Source organism: Oncorhynchus clarkii, chromosome 12 (genome assembly GCF_045791955.1).
Source record: "Oncorhynchus clarkii lewisi isolate Uvic-CL-2024 chromosome 12, UVic_Ocla_1.0, whole genome shotgun sequence".
NCBI classification, from domain to species: domain Eukaryota; kingdom Metazoa; phylum Chordata; class Actinopteri; order Salmoniformes; family Salmonidae; genus Oncorhynchus; species Oncorhynchus clarkii.
In genome coordinates, this window is record NC_092158.1 from 103,002,845 (window position 1) to 103,021,140 (window position 18,296).

The following is an 18,296-nucleotide window of genomic DNA, read 5'->3' on the forward strand; positions in this document are numbered from 1 at the left end:
ACTATCCTCTACTGAACTATCCTCTACTGAACTATCCTCTACTGAACTGAACTATCCTCTACTGTACTGAACTATCCTCTACTCTACTGAACTATCCTCTACTGAACTGAACTATACTGTACTGAACTGAACTATACTGTACTGAACTATCCTCTACTGAACTGAACTATCCTCTACTGAACTGAACTATACTGTACTGAACTATACTGTACTGAACTATACTGTACTGAACTATACTGTACTGAACTATCTTCTACTGAAATGAACTATACTGAACTGAACTATCCTCTACTGAACTGAACTATACTGAACTGAACTATCCTCTACTGAACTATACTGTACTGAACTATCCTCTACTGAACTGAACTATCCTCTACTGAACTGAACTATCCTCTACTGAACTATCCTCTACTAAACTATACTGTACTGAACTATCCTCTACTGTACTGAACTATCCTCTACTGTACTGAACTATCCTCTACTGAACTATCCTCTACTGTACTGAACTATCCTCTACTGAACTATCCTCTACTGAACTGAACTATACTGTACTGAACTATCCTCTACTATCCTCTACTGAACTGAACTATCCTCTACTGAACTATCCTCTACTGAACTATCCTCTACTGTACTGAACTATCCTCTACTGAACTATCCTCTACTGAACTATCCTCTACTGAACTATACTGAACTGAACTATCCTCTACTGAACTATCCTCTACTGAACTATCCTCTACTGAACTGAACTATCCTCTACTGAACTGAACTATCCTCTACTGAACTATACTGAACTGAACTATCCTCTACTGAACTATCCTCTACTGTACTGAACTATCCTCTACTGAACTATCCTCTACTGAACTATACTGAACTGAACTATCCTCTACTGAACTATCCTCTACTGAACTATCCTCTACTGAACTGAACTATCCTCTACTGTACTGAACTATCCTCTACTCTACTGAACTATCCTCTACTGAACTGAACTATACTGTACTGAACTGAACTATACTGTACTGAACTATCCTCTACTGAACTGAACTATCCTCTACTGAACTGAACTATACTGTACTGAACTATACTGTACTGAACTATACTGTACTGAACTATCCTCTACTGAACTGAACTATACTGAACTGAACTATCCTCTACTGAACTATCTTCTACTGAACTGAACTATACTGAACTGAACTATCCTCTACTGAACTGAACTATACTGAACTGAACTATCCTCTACTGAACTATACTGTACTGAACTATCCTCTACTGAACTGAACTATCCTCTACTGAACTGAACTATCCTCTACTGTACTGAACTATCCTCTACTGTACTGAACTATCCTCTACTGAACTATCCTCTACTGTACTGAACTATCCTCTACTGAACTATCCTCTACTGAACTGAACTATACTGAACTGAACTATACTGAACTGAACTATACTGTACTGTACTGAACTATCCTGTACTGAACTATCCTCTACTGTACTGAACTATCCTCTACTGAACTGAACTATCCTCTACTGTACTGAACTATCCTCTACTGAACTGAACTATCCTCTACTGTACTGAACTATCCTCTACTGTACTGAACTATCCTCTACTGTACTGAACTATCCTCTACTGAACTATCCTCTACTGAACTATCCTCTACTGAACTGAACTATACTGTACTGAACTATCCTCTACTATCCTCTACTGAACTGAACTATCCTCTACTGAACTATCCTCTACTGAACTGAACTATCCTCTACTGAACTATCCTCTACTGAACTGAACTATACTGTACTGAACTATCCTCTACTATCCTCTACTGAACTGAACTATCCTCTACTGAACTATCCTCTACTGAACTATCCTCTACTGAACTATCCTCTACTGAACTATACTGAACTGAACTATCCTCTACTGAACTATCCTCTACTGAACTATCCTCTACTGAACTGAACTATCCTCTACTGAACTGAACTATCCTCTACTGAACTATACTGAACTGAACTATCCTCTACTGAACTATTCTCTACTGTACTGAACTATCCTCTACTGAACTATCCTCTACTGAACTATCCTCTACTGAACTATACTGAACTGAACTATCCTCTACTGAACTATCCTCTACTGAACTATCCTCTACTGAACTGAACTATCCTCTACTGTACTGAACTATCCTCTACTCTACTGAACTATCCTCTACTGAACTGAACTATACTGTACTGAACTGAACTATACTGTACTGAACTATCCTCTACTGAACTGAACTATCCTCTACTGAACTGAACTATACTGTACTGAACTATACTGTACTGAACTATACTGTACTGAACTATACTGTACTGAACTATCTTCTACTGAAATGAACTATACTGAACTGAACTATCCTCTACTGAACTGAACTATACTGAACTGAACTATCCTCTACTGAACTATACTGTACTGAACTATCCTCTACTGAACTGAACTATCCTCTACTGAACTGAACTATCCTCTACTGAACTATCCTCTACTAAACTATACTGTACTGAACTATCCTCTACTGTACTGAACTATCCTCTACTGTACTGAACTATCCTCTACTGAACTATCCTCTACTGTACTGAACTATCCTCTACTGAACTATCCTCTACTGAACTGAACTATACTGTACTGAACTATCCTCTACTATCCTCTACTGAACTGAACTATCCTCTACTGAACTATCCTCTACTGAACTATCCTCTACTGTACTGAACTATCCTCTACTGAACTATCCTCTACTGAACTATCCTCTACTGAACTATACTGAACTGAACTATCCTCTACTGAACTATCCTCTACTGAACTATCCTCTACTGAACTGAACTATCCTCTACTGAACTATCCTCTACTGAACTATACTGAACTGAACTATCCTCTACTGAACTATCCTCTACTGAACTATCCTCTACTGAACTGAACTATCCTCTACTGTACTGAACTATCCTCTACTCTACTGAACTATCCTCTACTGAACTGAACTATACTGTACTGAACTGAACTATACTGTACTGAACTATCCTCTACTGAACTGAACTATCCTCTACTGAACTGAACTATACTGTACTGAACTATACTGTACTGAACTATACTGTACTGAACTATCCTCTACTGAACTGAACTATACTGAACTGAACTATCCTCTACTGAACTATCTTCTACTGAACTGAACTATACTGAACTGAACTATCCTCTACTGAACTGAACTATACTGAACTGAACTATCCTCTACTGAACTATACTGTACTGAACTATCCTCTACTGAACTGAACTATCCTCTACTGAACTGAACTATCCTCTACTGTACTGAACTATCCTCTACTGAACTATCCTCTACTGTACTGAACTATCCTCTACTGAACTATCCTCTACTGAACTGAACTATACTGAACTGAACTATACTGAACTGAACTATACTGTACTGTACTGAACTATACTGTACTGAACTATCCTCTACTGAACTGAACTATACTGAACTGAACTATACTGAACTGAACTATACTGTACTGAACTATCCTCTACTGAACTGAACTATACTGAACTGAACTATACTGTACTGAACTATACTGTACTGTACTATCCTCTACTGAACTGAACTATACTGAACTGAACTATACTGTACTGAACTATACTGTACTGAACTATCCTCTACTGAACTGAACTATACTGTACTGAACTATACTGAACTGAACTATACTGTACTGAACTATCCTCTACTGAACTATACTGTACTGAACTATACTGTACTGTACTATCCTCTACTGAACTGAACTATACTGAACTGAACTATACTGTACTGAACTATCCTCTACTGAACTGAACTATACTGAACTGAACTATACTGTACTGAACTATACTGTACTGTACTATCCTCTACTGAACTGAACTATACTGAACTGAACTATACTGTACTGAACTATACTGAACTGAACTATACTGTACTGAACTATCCTCTACTGAACTATACTGTACTGAACTATACTGAACTGAACTATACTGTACTGAACTATACTGAACTGAACTATACTGTACTGAACTATACTGTACTATCCTCTACTGAACTGAACTATACTGTACTGAACTATACTGAACTGAACTATACTGTACTATCCTCTACTGAACTGAACTATACTGTACTGAACTATACTGAACTGAACTATACTGTACTATCCTCTACTGTACTGAACTATACTGTACTGAACTATACTGTACTGAACTATCCTCTACTGAACTATCCTCAAAAGAACTATACTGTACTGAACTATCCTCTACTGTACTATCCTCTACTGAACTGAACTATACTGAACTGAACTATACTGAACTGAACTATACTGTACTGAACTATCCTCTACTGTACTATCCTCTACTGAACTGAACTATACTGAACTGAACTATACTGTACTGAACTATACTGTACTGAACTATCCTCTACTGAACTGAACTATCCTCTACTCCCAGCCCATCCCACCTATCACCATAGACCACCCCTCAGCCACTCCCAGCCCATCCCACCTATCACCATAGACCACCCCTCAGCCACTCCCAGCCCATCCCACCTATCACCATAGACCACCCCTCAGCCACTCCCAGCCCATCCCACCTATCACCATAGACCACCCCTCAGCCACTCTCAGCCCATCCCACCTATCACCATAGACCACCCCCTCAGCCACTCCCAGCCCATCCCACCTATCACCATAGACCACCCCTCAGCCACTCCCAGCCCATCCCACCTATCACCATAGACCACCCCTCAGCCACTCCCAGCCCATCCCACCTATCACCATAGACCACCCCTCAGCCACTCCCAGCCCATCCCACCTATCACCATAGACCACCCCTCAGCCACTCCCAGCCCATCCCACCTATCACCATAGACTAATTTGTATTGAGCAGATATTCCCATATATTTTCGATAACTGCATATGTGACATAACTCCTCCGTTTCTATTCATAATATCTTTAATAAATATAATACCATGAAAATAAAATCCATAAAGAATGTTTTTTTAATTAAATCAATATATTTGAGTTTAACCATTACATTTGTTGTAATATTTGTTCTATCTTTTCAGGAGGATAAAACTGAAATTGTACCCAGCTTTGTACGGCTCGTTTAAGAAAGGGTGATACTTTAAACAAAATATCATTTTCAATTAGTCAGAAATGAGAAGTTGTGATCTGTTTGAAGGCAAGAGAGCAACTTTTGAACAAAGGACGAGCCTTCCTTAATAATCTCCTGGAGATCCATTCTGGGTTTAAGTATAATTTATGTATGAGTGAAGCTTTTAGTGAAAGGTTTAAAGCGTTAATATTTCATGATTTACCCCCCCCAAACTAATATTCATTATTAAAATAGGCACATTTAATTTTGTCATGGTTTAGCATTCCAAATAAAATGAAATATCTTTTGCTCATTACAAAATGAGTCATCTGGAGTAGGCATTGCAGAATCTTATCTATATTTACTAACTTTCTATTGAAATTAATTGTGGTAAGTTCATTTATATTTTTTGAGATGTAAATACCAAGTACATCTACTTCACCATCTGCCCATTCTACAAGGTGGTGTAAACACTGTGTTTTTTTAACGATCCCAATACTTAATATGGTACACTTGTCATAATTAGGTTTTAATACAGAGAGGCTAGAAAAGTGATCAAGATATTCAACGAGACTGTACAGGGATCCAGATTGAGACTGTACAGGGATCCAGATTGAAACTGTATAATATGATACACTTGTCATAATTAGGTTTTAATACAGAGAGGCTAGAAAAGTGATCAAGATATTCAACGAGACTGTACAGGGATCCAGATTGAGACTGTACAGGGATCCAGATTGAGACTGTACAGGGATCCAGATTGAGACTGTATAGTATGATACACTTGTCATAATTAGGTTTTAATACAGAGAGGCTAGAAAAGTGATCAAGATATTCAACGAGACTGTACAGGGATCCAGATTGAGACTGTACAGGGATCCAGATTGAGACTGTATAGTATGATACACTTGTCTTAATTAGGTTTTAATACAGAGAGGCTAAAAAAGTGATCAAGATATTCAACGAGACTGTACAGGGATCCAGAATGAGACTGTACAGGGATCCAGATTGAGACTGTATAGTATGATACACTTGTCTTAATTAGGTTTTAATACAGAGAGGCTAAAAAAGTGATCAAGATATTCAACGAGACTGTACAGGGATCCAGATTGAGACTGTACAGGGATCCAGATTGAAACTGTATAATATGATACACTTGTCATAATTAGGTTTTAATACAGAGAGGCTAGAAAAGTGATCAAGATATTCAACGAGACTGTACAGGGATCCAGATTGAGACTGTACAGGGATCCAGATTGAGACTGTACAGGGATCCAGATTGAGACTGTATAGTATGATACACTTGTCATAATTAGGTTTTAATACAGAGAGGCTAGAAAAGTGATCAAGATATTCAACGAGACTGTACAGGGATCCAGATTGAGACTGTACAGGGATCCAGATTGAGACTGTATAGTATGATACACTTGTCTTAATTAGGTTTTAATACAGAGAGGCTAAAAAAGTGATCAAGATATTCAACGAGACTGTACAGGGATCCAGATTGAGACTGTACAGGGATCCAGATTGAGACTGTATAGTATGATACACTTGTCTTAATTAGGTTTTAATACAGAGAGGCTAAAAAAGTGATCAAGATATTCAACGAGACTGTACAGGGATCCAGATTGAGACTGTACAGGGATCCAGATTGAGACTGTATAATATGATACACTTGTCTTAATTAGGTTTTAATACAGAGAGGCTAGAAAAGTGATCAAGATATTCAACGAGACTGTACAGGGATCCAGATTGAGACTGTACAGGGATCCAGATTGAGACTGTACAGGGATCCAGATTGAGACTGTACAGGGATCCAGATTGAGACTGTACTGGGATCCAGATTGAGACTGTACAGGGATCCAGATTGAGACTGTACAGGGATCCAGATTGAGACTGTACAGGGATCCAGATTGAGACTGTACAGGGATCCAGATTGAGACTGTACAGGGATCCAGATTGAGACTGTACAGGGATCCACATTGAGACTGTACAGGGATCCAGATTGAGACTGTACAGGGATCCAGATTGAGACTGTACAGGGATCCAGATTGAGACTGTACAGGGATCCACATTGAGACTGTACAGGGATCCAGATTGAGACTGTACAGGGATCCAGATTGAGACTGTATAGTATGATACACTTGTCATAATTAGGTTTTAATACAGAGAGGCTAGAAAAGTGATCAAGATATTCAACGAGACTGTACAGGGATCCAGATTGAGACTGTACAGGGATCCAGATTGAGACTGTACAGGGATCCAGATTGAGACTGTATAGTATGATACACTTGTCATAATTAGGTTTTAATACAGAGAGGCTAGAAAAGTGATCAAGATATTCAACGAGACTGTACAGGGATCCAGATTGAGACTGTACAGGGATCCAGATTGAGACTGTATAGTATGATACACTTGTCTTAATTAGGTGTTAATACAGAGAGGCTAAAAAAGTGATCAAGATATTCAACGAGACTGTACAGGGATCCAGATTGAGACTGTACAGGGATCCAGATTGAGACTGTATAATATGATACACTTGTCTTAATTAGGTTTTAATACAGAGAGGCTAGAAAAGTGATCAAGATATTCAACGAGACTGTACAGGGATCCAGATTGAGACTGTACAGGGATCCAGATTGAGACTGTACAGGGATCCAGATTGAGACTGTACAGGGATCCAGATTGAGACTGTACTGGGATCCAGATTGAGACTGTACAGGGATCCAGATTGAGACTGTACAGGGATCCAGATTGAGACTGTACAGGGATCCAGATTGAGACTGTACAGGGATCCAGATTGAGACTGTACAGGGATCCAGATTGAGACTGTACAGGGATCCACATTGAGACTGTACAGGGATCCAGATTGAGACTGTACAGGGATCCAGATTGAGACTGTACAGGGATCCAGATTGAGACTGTACAGGGATCCACATTGAGACTGTACAGGGATCCAGATTGAGACTGTACTGGGATCCAGATTGAGACTGTACAGGGATCCAGATTGAGACTGTACAGGGATCCAGATTGAGACTGTACAGGGATCCAGATTGAGACTGTACAGGGATCCAGATTGAGACTGTACAGGGATCCAGATTGAGACTGTACTGGGATCCAGATTGAGACTGTACAGGGATCCAGATTGAGACTGTACAGGTATCCAGATTGAGACTGTACAGGGATCCAGATTGAGACTGTACAGGAATCCAGATTGAGACTGTACAGGGATCCACATTGAGACTGTACAGGGATCCACATTGAGACTGTACAGGGATCCAGATTGAGACTGTACAGGGATCCAGATTGAGACTGTACAGGGATCCAGATTGAGACTGTACAGGGATCCACATTGAGACTGTACAGGGATCCACATTGAGACTGTACAGGGATCCAGATTGAGGATTTAAGAATAAAATAGAGTCATTGGCATACATTGACACTTTTGGTTTTATCCCCTGGATTTCTAACTCCTTGATGTTCTTGTTGGATCTCATTTTAATAGCTAGCATTTCTATGGCCATAATAAATAGATATGGAGACAACGGACAGCCTTGTTTTACTCCTCTTAAAAGCTCAATACTTTCTGAGAAGTAACCATTGTTTACTATTTTACATCTGGGGTTGCTGTACATAACTTTAACTCATTGTATAAGAGATTCACCAAAATTAAAGTAATCCAGGCATTAATATTTCAATTCTAGTCGTACTTTATCAAATGCCTTTTCAAAATCTGCTATGAAGACCAGACCTGACATCTTCGATGTTTCATAATGTTCAATTGTTTCAAGTAATTGTCATATATTATCTAAAAAATTATATTATCTCTAATATCACAGTGGGTACGAGACCTGGAGAGGCCTACAAGCCACAATGTCTCGCACCCACTGTGAAATTTGGTGGAGGATTGGTGATGATCTGGGGGTGCTTCAGCAAGGCTGGAATCAGGCAGATTTGTCTTTGTGAAAGACACATGATTCAAGCCACATACAAGGTTGTCCTGGAAGAAAACTTGCTTCCTTCTGCTCTGACAATGTTCCCCAACTCTGGGGATTGGTTCTTCCAGCAGAACACTGCTCCATGCCACACAGCCAAGTCAATCAAGGTGTGGATGGAGAACCACCAGATCAAGACCTTGTCATGGTCAGCCCAATCTCCAGACCTGAACCCCATTGAAAACCTCTGGAATGTGATCAAGAGGAAGATGGATGGACACAAGCCATCAAACAAAGCCGAGCTGATTGCAGTTTTTGTGCCAGGGGTGGCATAAAGTCCCCCAACATCAATGTGAAAGACTGGTGGAGCGCATGTAAGCGGTGATTGAAAAATCCGGGTCATTCCACCAAATATTGATTTCTGAACTCTTCCTAAGTTAAAACATTAGTATTGTGTTGTTTAAAAATGAATAGGAACTTATTTTATTTGCATTATTCGAGGTCTGACAACACTGCATCTTGTTTGTTATTTTGACCAGTTGTCATTCTCTGCAAATAAATGCTCTAAATTACAATATTTTTGTTTGGAATTTGTTAGAAATGTTGTCAGTAGTTTATAGAATAAAACAAAAATGTTCATTTGACCCAAACACCTATTAATAGTAAAACCAGAGAAACTGATTATTTTGCAGTGGTCTCTTAATTTTTTACAGAGCTGTATGTTTGGTAATAATGGACAGTGTCTATATATATATACATGGTAATATTGGACATTATCTATTTATATATCTATGGTAATATTGGACATTATCTATTTATATATCTATGGTAATATTGGACATTATCTATTTATATATCTATGGTAATATTGGACATTCTCTATTTATATATATATGGTATTATTGGACATGATCTATATATAAATATATATATATATATATATATATATATATATATATATATATATATATATATATATATATATGGTAATAATGGACATGATATATTTATATATACATGGTAATATTGGACATTATCTATTTATATATCTATGGTATTATTACTGTATATATATTTATATATACAGTACATGGTAATATTGGACATTATCTATTTATATATACAGTACATGGTAATATTGGACATGATCTATTTATATATACAGTACATGGTAATATTGGACATTATCTATTTATATATACAGTACATGGTAATATTGGACATTATCTATTTATATATACAGTACATGGTAATATTGGACATTATCTATTTATATATACAGTACATGGTAATATTGGACAGTATCTATTTATATATACAGTACATGGTAATATTGGACATTATCTATTTATATATACAGTACATGGTAATATTGGACAGTATCTATTTATATATACAGTACATGGTAATATTGGACATTATCTATTTATATATACAGTACATGGTAATATTGGACAGTATCTATTTATATATACAGTACATGGTAATATTGGACATTATCTATTTATATATACAGTACATGGTAATATTGGACATTATCTATTTATATATACAGTACATGGTAATATTGGACATTATCTATTTATATATACAGTACATGGTAATATTGGACAGTATCTATTTATATATACAGTACATGGTAATATTGGACATGATCTATTTATATATATATGGTAATATTGGACATGATCTATTTATATATATATGGTAATATTGGACATTATCTATTTATATATATATGGTAATATTGGACATGATCTATTTATATATACAGTACATTGTAATATTGGACATTATCTATTTATATATATATATGGTAATATTGGACATTATCTATTTATATATATATGGTAATATTGGACATGATCTATTTATATATACAGTACATGGTAATATTGGACATGATCTATTTATATATATATGGTAATATTGGACATTATCTATTTATATATATAAGGTAATATTGGACATTATCTATTTATATATATATGGTAATCTTGGACATTATCTATTTATATATACAGTACATGGTAATATTGGACATTATCTATTTATATATATATGGTAATATTGGACATGATCTATTTATATATATATGGTAATATTGGACATTATCTATTTATATATATATGGTAATATTGGACATGATCTATTTATATATACAGTACATGGTAATATTGGACATTATCTATTTATATATATATGGTAATATTGGACATTATCTATTTATATATCTATGGTAATATTGGACATTATCTATTTATATATACAGTACATGGTAATATTGGACATTATCTATTTATATATACAGTACATGGTAATAATGGACAGTATCTATTTATATATACAGTACATGGTAATATTGGACAGTATCTATTTATATATACAGTACATGGTAATATTGGACATTATCTATTTATATATACAGTACATGGTAATATTGGACAGTATCTATGTATATATGTACATTGTTTTTAGAAACAGCCCTTCAGCAAGCCCCTATTCCCTTTATAGTGCACTACTTTTAACCAGGGCCCCTCCCTCCCTTCTTCTCTCCCTCCCCCCCCCCCCTCTCTCCTCTCTTCTCTCTCTTCTTTCTCTCCTCTCTCTATCCTCTCTCTCTCCTTCTCTCTCCTCTCTCCTCTCTTCTCTCTCTTCTTTCTCTCCTCTCTCTATCCTCTCTCTCTCCTTCTCTCTCCTCTCTCTCTCCTCTCTCCCCTCTCTCCCCTTTCTCCTCTCTCCTCTCTCTCCTTTCTCCTCTCTTCTCTCTCTCCTCTCTTCTCTCTCTCTCTCTCCCTCTCTCTCTCTCTCTCTCTCTAGATCACAAGACATGTTACATCTAGTTCAAAGTAATGATGGGATGTAAAAACAGATCAAGGATACAAGTGGCACCACACATTAACACACACACACACACACACACACACACACACACACACACACAAACACACACGCTAACACATATACACACGCACAAACACACACACTAACGCAAACACACATACACATATATATATATATATATATACACACACATATATATACACACACTTAAACACATGCACAAATGTACAGTACACACACACACACACAGACAGAACGGTACAGTATGTAGGTTACCACAGCACCTAGACCAACACATCATCTTATAGATATAGACCAGTAACCAGTAACCAACCATACAGTATAACACATCATCTGATATATATAGTCCAGTAACCATACAGTATAACACATCATCTGATAGATATAGACCAGTAACCATACAGTATAACACATCATCTGATAGATATAGACCAGTAACCATACAGTATAACACATCATCTGATAGATATAGACCAGTAACCATACAGTATAACACATCATCTGATAGATATAGACCAGTAACCATACAGTATAACACATCATCTGATAGATATAGACCAGTAACCATACAGTATAACACATCATCTGATAGATATAGACCAGTAACCATACACTATAACACATCATCTGATAGATATGGACCAGTAACCATACAGTATAACACATCATCTGATAGATATAGACCAGTAACCATACAGTATAACACATCATCTGATAGATATAGACCAGTAACCATACACTATAACACATCATCTGATAGATATAGACCAGTAACCATACAGTATAGCACATCATCTGATAGATATAGACCAGTAACCATACAGTATAACACATCATCTGATAGATATAGACCAGTAACCATACAGTATAACACATCATCTGATAGATATAGACCAGTAACCATACAGTATAACACATCATCTGATAGATATAGACCAGTAACCATACAGTATAACACATCATCTGATAGATATAGACCAGTAACCATACAGTATAACACATCATCTGATAGATATGGACCAGTAACCATACAGTATAACACATCATCTGATAGATATAGACCAGTAACCATACAGTATTACACATCATCTGATATATATAGACCAGTAACCATACAGTATAACACATCATCTGATAGATATGGACCAGTAACCATACAGTATAACACATCATCTGATTCTGATAGATATAGACCAGTAACCATACAGTATAACACATCATCTGATAGATATGGACCAGTAACCATACAGTATAACACATCATCTGATAGATATGGACCAGTTACCATACAGTATAACACATCATCTGATAGATATAGACCAGTAACCATACAGTATAACACATCATCTTATAGATATAGACCAGTAACCATACAGTATAACACATCATCTGATAGATATAGACCAGTAACCATACACTATAACACATCATCTGATAGATATAGACCAGTAACCATACAGTATAACACATCATCTGATAGATACAGACCAGTAACCATACAGTATAACACATCATCTGATAGATATAGACCAGTAACCATACAGTATAACACATCATCTGATAGATATAGACCAGTAACCATACAGTATAACACATCATCGTATAGATATAGACCAGTAACCATACAGTATAACACATCATCTGATTCTGATAGATATAGACCAGTAACCATACAGTATAACACATCATCTGATAGATATGGACCAGTAACCATACAGTATAACACATCATCTGATAGATATGGACCAGTTACCATACAGTATAACACATCATCTGATAGATATAGACCAGTAACCATACAGTATAACACATCATCTGATAGATATAGACCAGTAACCATACAGTATAACACATCATCTGATAGATATAGACCAGTAACCATACAGTATAACACATCATCTGATAGATATAGACCAGTAACCATACACTATAACACATCATCTGATAGATATAGACCAGTAACCATACAGTATAACACATCATCTGATAGATATAGACCAGTAACCATACAGTATAACACATCATCTGATAGATATAGACCAGTAACCATACAGTATAACACATCATCTGATAGATATGGACCAGTAACCATACAGTATAACACATCATCTGATAGATATAGACCAGTAACCATACAGTATAACACATCATCTGATAGATATGGACCAGTAACCATACAGTATAACACATCATCTGATAGATATAGACCAGTAACCATACACTATAACACATCATCTGATAGATATAGACCAGTAACCATACACTATAACACATCATCTGATAGATATAGACCAGTAACCATACAGTATAACACATCATCTGATAGATATAGACCAGTAACCATACAGTATAACACATCATCTGATAGATATAGACCAGTAACCATACAGTATAACACATCATCTGATTCTGATAGATATAGACCAGTAACCATACAGTATAACACATCATCTGATAGATATAGACCAGTAACCATACAGTATAACACATCATCTGATAGATATAGACCAGTAACCATACAGTATAACACATCATCTGATAGATATAGACCAGTAACCATACAGTATAACACATCATCTGATAGATACAGACCAGTAACCATACACTATAACACATCATCTGATAGATATAGTCCAGTAACCATACAGTATAACACATCATCTGATAGATATAGACCAGTAACCATACAGTATAACACATCATCTGATAGATATAGACCAGTAACCATACAGTATAACACATCATCTGATAGATATAGACCAGTAACCATACAGTATAACACATCATCTGATAGATATGGACCAGTAACCATACAGTATAACACATCATCTGATAGATATAGTCCAGTAACCATACAGTATAACACATCATCTGATAGATATAGACCAGTAACCATACAGTATAACACATCATCTGATTCTGATAGATATAGACCAGTAACCATACAGTATAACACATCATCTGATAGATATAGACCAGTAACCATACAGTATAACACATCATCTGATAGATATAGACCAGTAACCATACAGTATAACACATCATCTGATAGATATAGACCAGTAACCATACACTATAACACATCATCTGATAGATATAGACCAGTAACCATACAGTATAACACATCATCTGATAGATATAGACCAGTAACCATACAGTATAACACATCATCTGATAGATATAGACCAGTAACCATACAGTATAACACATCATCTGATAGATATAGACCAGTAACCATACAGTATAACACATCATCTGATAGATATAGACCAGTAACCATACAGTATAACACATCATCTGATAGATATAGACCAGTAACCATACAGTATAACACATCATCTGATTCTGATAGATATAGACCAGTAATCATACAGTATAACACATCATCTGATAGATACAGACCAGTAACCATACAGTATAACACATCATCTGATAGATATAGACCAGTAACCATACAGTATAACACATCATCTGATAGATATAGACCAGTAACCATACAGTATAACACATCATCTGATAGATATAGACCAGTAACCATACAGTATAACACATCATCTGATAGATATAGACCAGTAACCATACACTATAACACATCATCTGATAGATATGGACCAGTAACCATACAGTATAACACATCATCTGATAGATATGGACCAGTAACCATACAGTATAACACATCATCTGATAGATATAGACCAGTAACCATACAGTATAACACATCATCTGATAGATATAGTCCAGTAACCATACAGTATAACACATCATCTGATAGATACAGACCAGTAACCATACAGTATAACACATCATCTGATAGATATAGACCAGTAACCATACAGTATAACACATCATCTGATAGATATAGACCAGTAACCATACAGTATAACACATCATCTGATTCTGATAGATATAGACCAGTAACCATACAGTATAACACATCATCTGATAGATATAGACCAGTAACCATACAGTATAACACATCATCTGATAGATATAGACCAGTAACCATACAGTATAACACATCATCTGATAGATATAGACCAGTAACCATACAGTATAACACATAATCTGATAGATATAGACCAGTAACCATACAGTATAACACATCATCTGATAGATATAGACCAGTAACCATACAGTATAACACATCATCTGATAGATATAGACCAGTAACCATACACTATAACACATCATCTGATAGATATAGACCAGTAACCATACAGTATAACACATCATCTGATTCTGATAGATATGGACCAGCATGAAATAATGGCATCAGGACAGGTAGAGGAGACAGGAGACGTGTCACAATCCTCTATCATCAGCATTCTCTCAACACACTTACACACACACACACGCACACGCACACGCACACTCTTTCAACAGTAGCCTAGAAATTCACAGGGATATATAAAACACTACTTAACAACCATGCACTCTGTTATCAAATATAGACAAAATAAACGGGAGGAAGACAAGGAGGAGATGAAAATAAATGGCCGTCGTTACAAAATCACCGTCGGTTCTCTGGAATTTGGGACAACTTGTGTATCCTGTGAGAACGATAGAGAGGAAGTGTACACGTGCGCTACTAAATACATACACAGGCACGCACGTACGCACACACTGTCTGTCGGTCTTTCAGACAGACCTCTACCCCTCCTTCTCTCTCTCTTTCTCTCTAAATTAATCTTTAAACTCCTACCTAAGCCTGTCTGTGGCTATATTATCCCACCCACGAGTCTACCACTGTACCAGAGACTGCGCAACACACACACACACACACACACACACACACACACACTGATAGCGCCCGACAGTAGCCCACAGTAATAGACTGGCTGGTCACTAGAAAACTGCCACAGGTCAGACGTAAAAGCAGCGTAGGAGCGCGTTACCAATAGAGACCAACTCTACATTAAAGTAGACCTATCCGATTAACCGTGTCGCTCTCTCACGCTCTCCCGTGGTCCATTATCACACTAGTCTAATATATCACGATGATTCCTAAAGATTGGTTAGTTTACACCAGTTTATCAAAGCAACATCTTTGTCATCCAAATACACGCGGACTTCTTGCTTCGTCTGATGACAACAATTCCAGCCTTCCTACCCTACAATACAATACAATAAACCACGCGTAGTGGGGGATGGTAGCATATCAAATTAATGGTAATCACGCTAGTCGTTATCTTTTTTTAAATGTTTTAATTGTCGTTAAAATTACTAAATAATAGGCAGACATAAATTCGCTCCCTACTCTTACCGGTTGTTGCTTGTGTCGGACAGCCGTTTTCCCAAGCGGAGGTTGGTGATGCCTCTTTGGCAGCCCGCTCCGGGGGTACTGGCTGTAGGCTTTGTTGATGCCCCCGACTTGGTCCCTCTTCTCCCGCCTACTATTGGCCCCTTCGCCCGCTTCTTCCCCGGTATCCAGGGTACTAAAGTTCCACACGATCAGCGTCTGAACCAGGAGAACTGTCAGCGCGACTATCAGCGCTGATTTGGAGCGGCGAGCCAGCTTGCGACCGCACATATTGCCCACCATATTTCTCACTCTCCCTCTCTCTCTCGGCTCTCAAGCTGCGAGCTGCCCCCGTCGGGTAAGCGCTGACAGCAGGGGTGGCTGAGAGGGTTTCAGCGCCGCTTGCGTCTATGGATTGGAGCTACTGGCAGGGGGGACTAGAGAGCGAGAGAAGAGGGGAGGGAGGGAGGAAAATGGGGGTGAATCGGCTGAGGTTTGAGATGAGGAGAAAGAGGAAGACTAAGTGAGAGGACGCTGCGCACTCTTGTGGTGTTGTCCACACATGACCTCCTATTTAAACGTCTAGTTTAGACCAGGGGTCAGCCTGCTACTGGTGCTGGACAGCTATAGGATGTGCAGGGCAGGTTTTTGTTCCAGCCCTTCCTCTGACACCGCCTGGTATAGAGGTCCTGGATGGCAGGAAGCTTGGCCCCAGGGATGTACTGGGCCGTTCGCACTACCCTCTGTGGTGCCTTGCGGTCGGAGGCCGAGCAGTTGCAATACCAGGCAGTGATGCAACCAGTCAGGATGCTCTCGATGGTGCAGCTGTAGAACCTTTTGAGGAACAGAGGACTCATGCCAAACCTGGAACTCTCCAAGGTATCTCACCGGAACTCTCCAAGTTATCCCTGTGTGTGTGTGTGTATGATCGAGGGTGGGGGCGAGATTTAGAGGGAAGGAGAGAGGTAGAGCGAGATAGAGGGGGAAAGGGAGGAAGAGAGAGAAGGGCAAGAGAGGGGAGACCCATGTGGCCTGTGTTTTCCATAGTTAACCTGGTTTGACTCCTACTGGGAGTCTCTCTGTGCTGAGAGGCATAACACCAAGAAAACAAATAACAAACAACTCAACCACTAACTGGAAAGA

General features: G+C 37.8%; 1 protein-coding gene across 1 annotated transcript in view; it reads right to left on the reverse strand.

The window, feature by feature from the left end:
• Positions 1-17,456, reverse strand: part of LOC139422568 (xylosyltransferase 1-like) — a 54,836-nt gene extending 37,380 nt beyond the window's left edge. Inside the window, exon 1 of the mRNA XM_071173713.1 lies at positions 17,178-17,456. Coding sequence (XP_071029814.1) covers positions 17,178-17,456 — 279 coding nt within the window. The remainder of the gene's footprint in view (positions 1-17,177) is intronic.
• Positions 17,457-18,296: the final 840 nt, after the last annotated feature.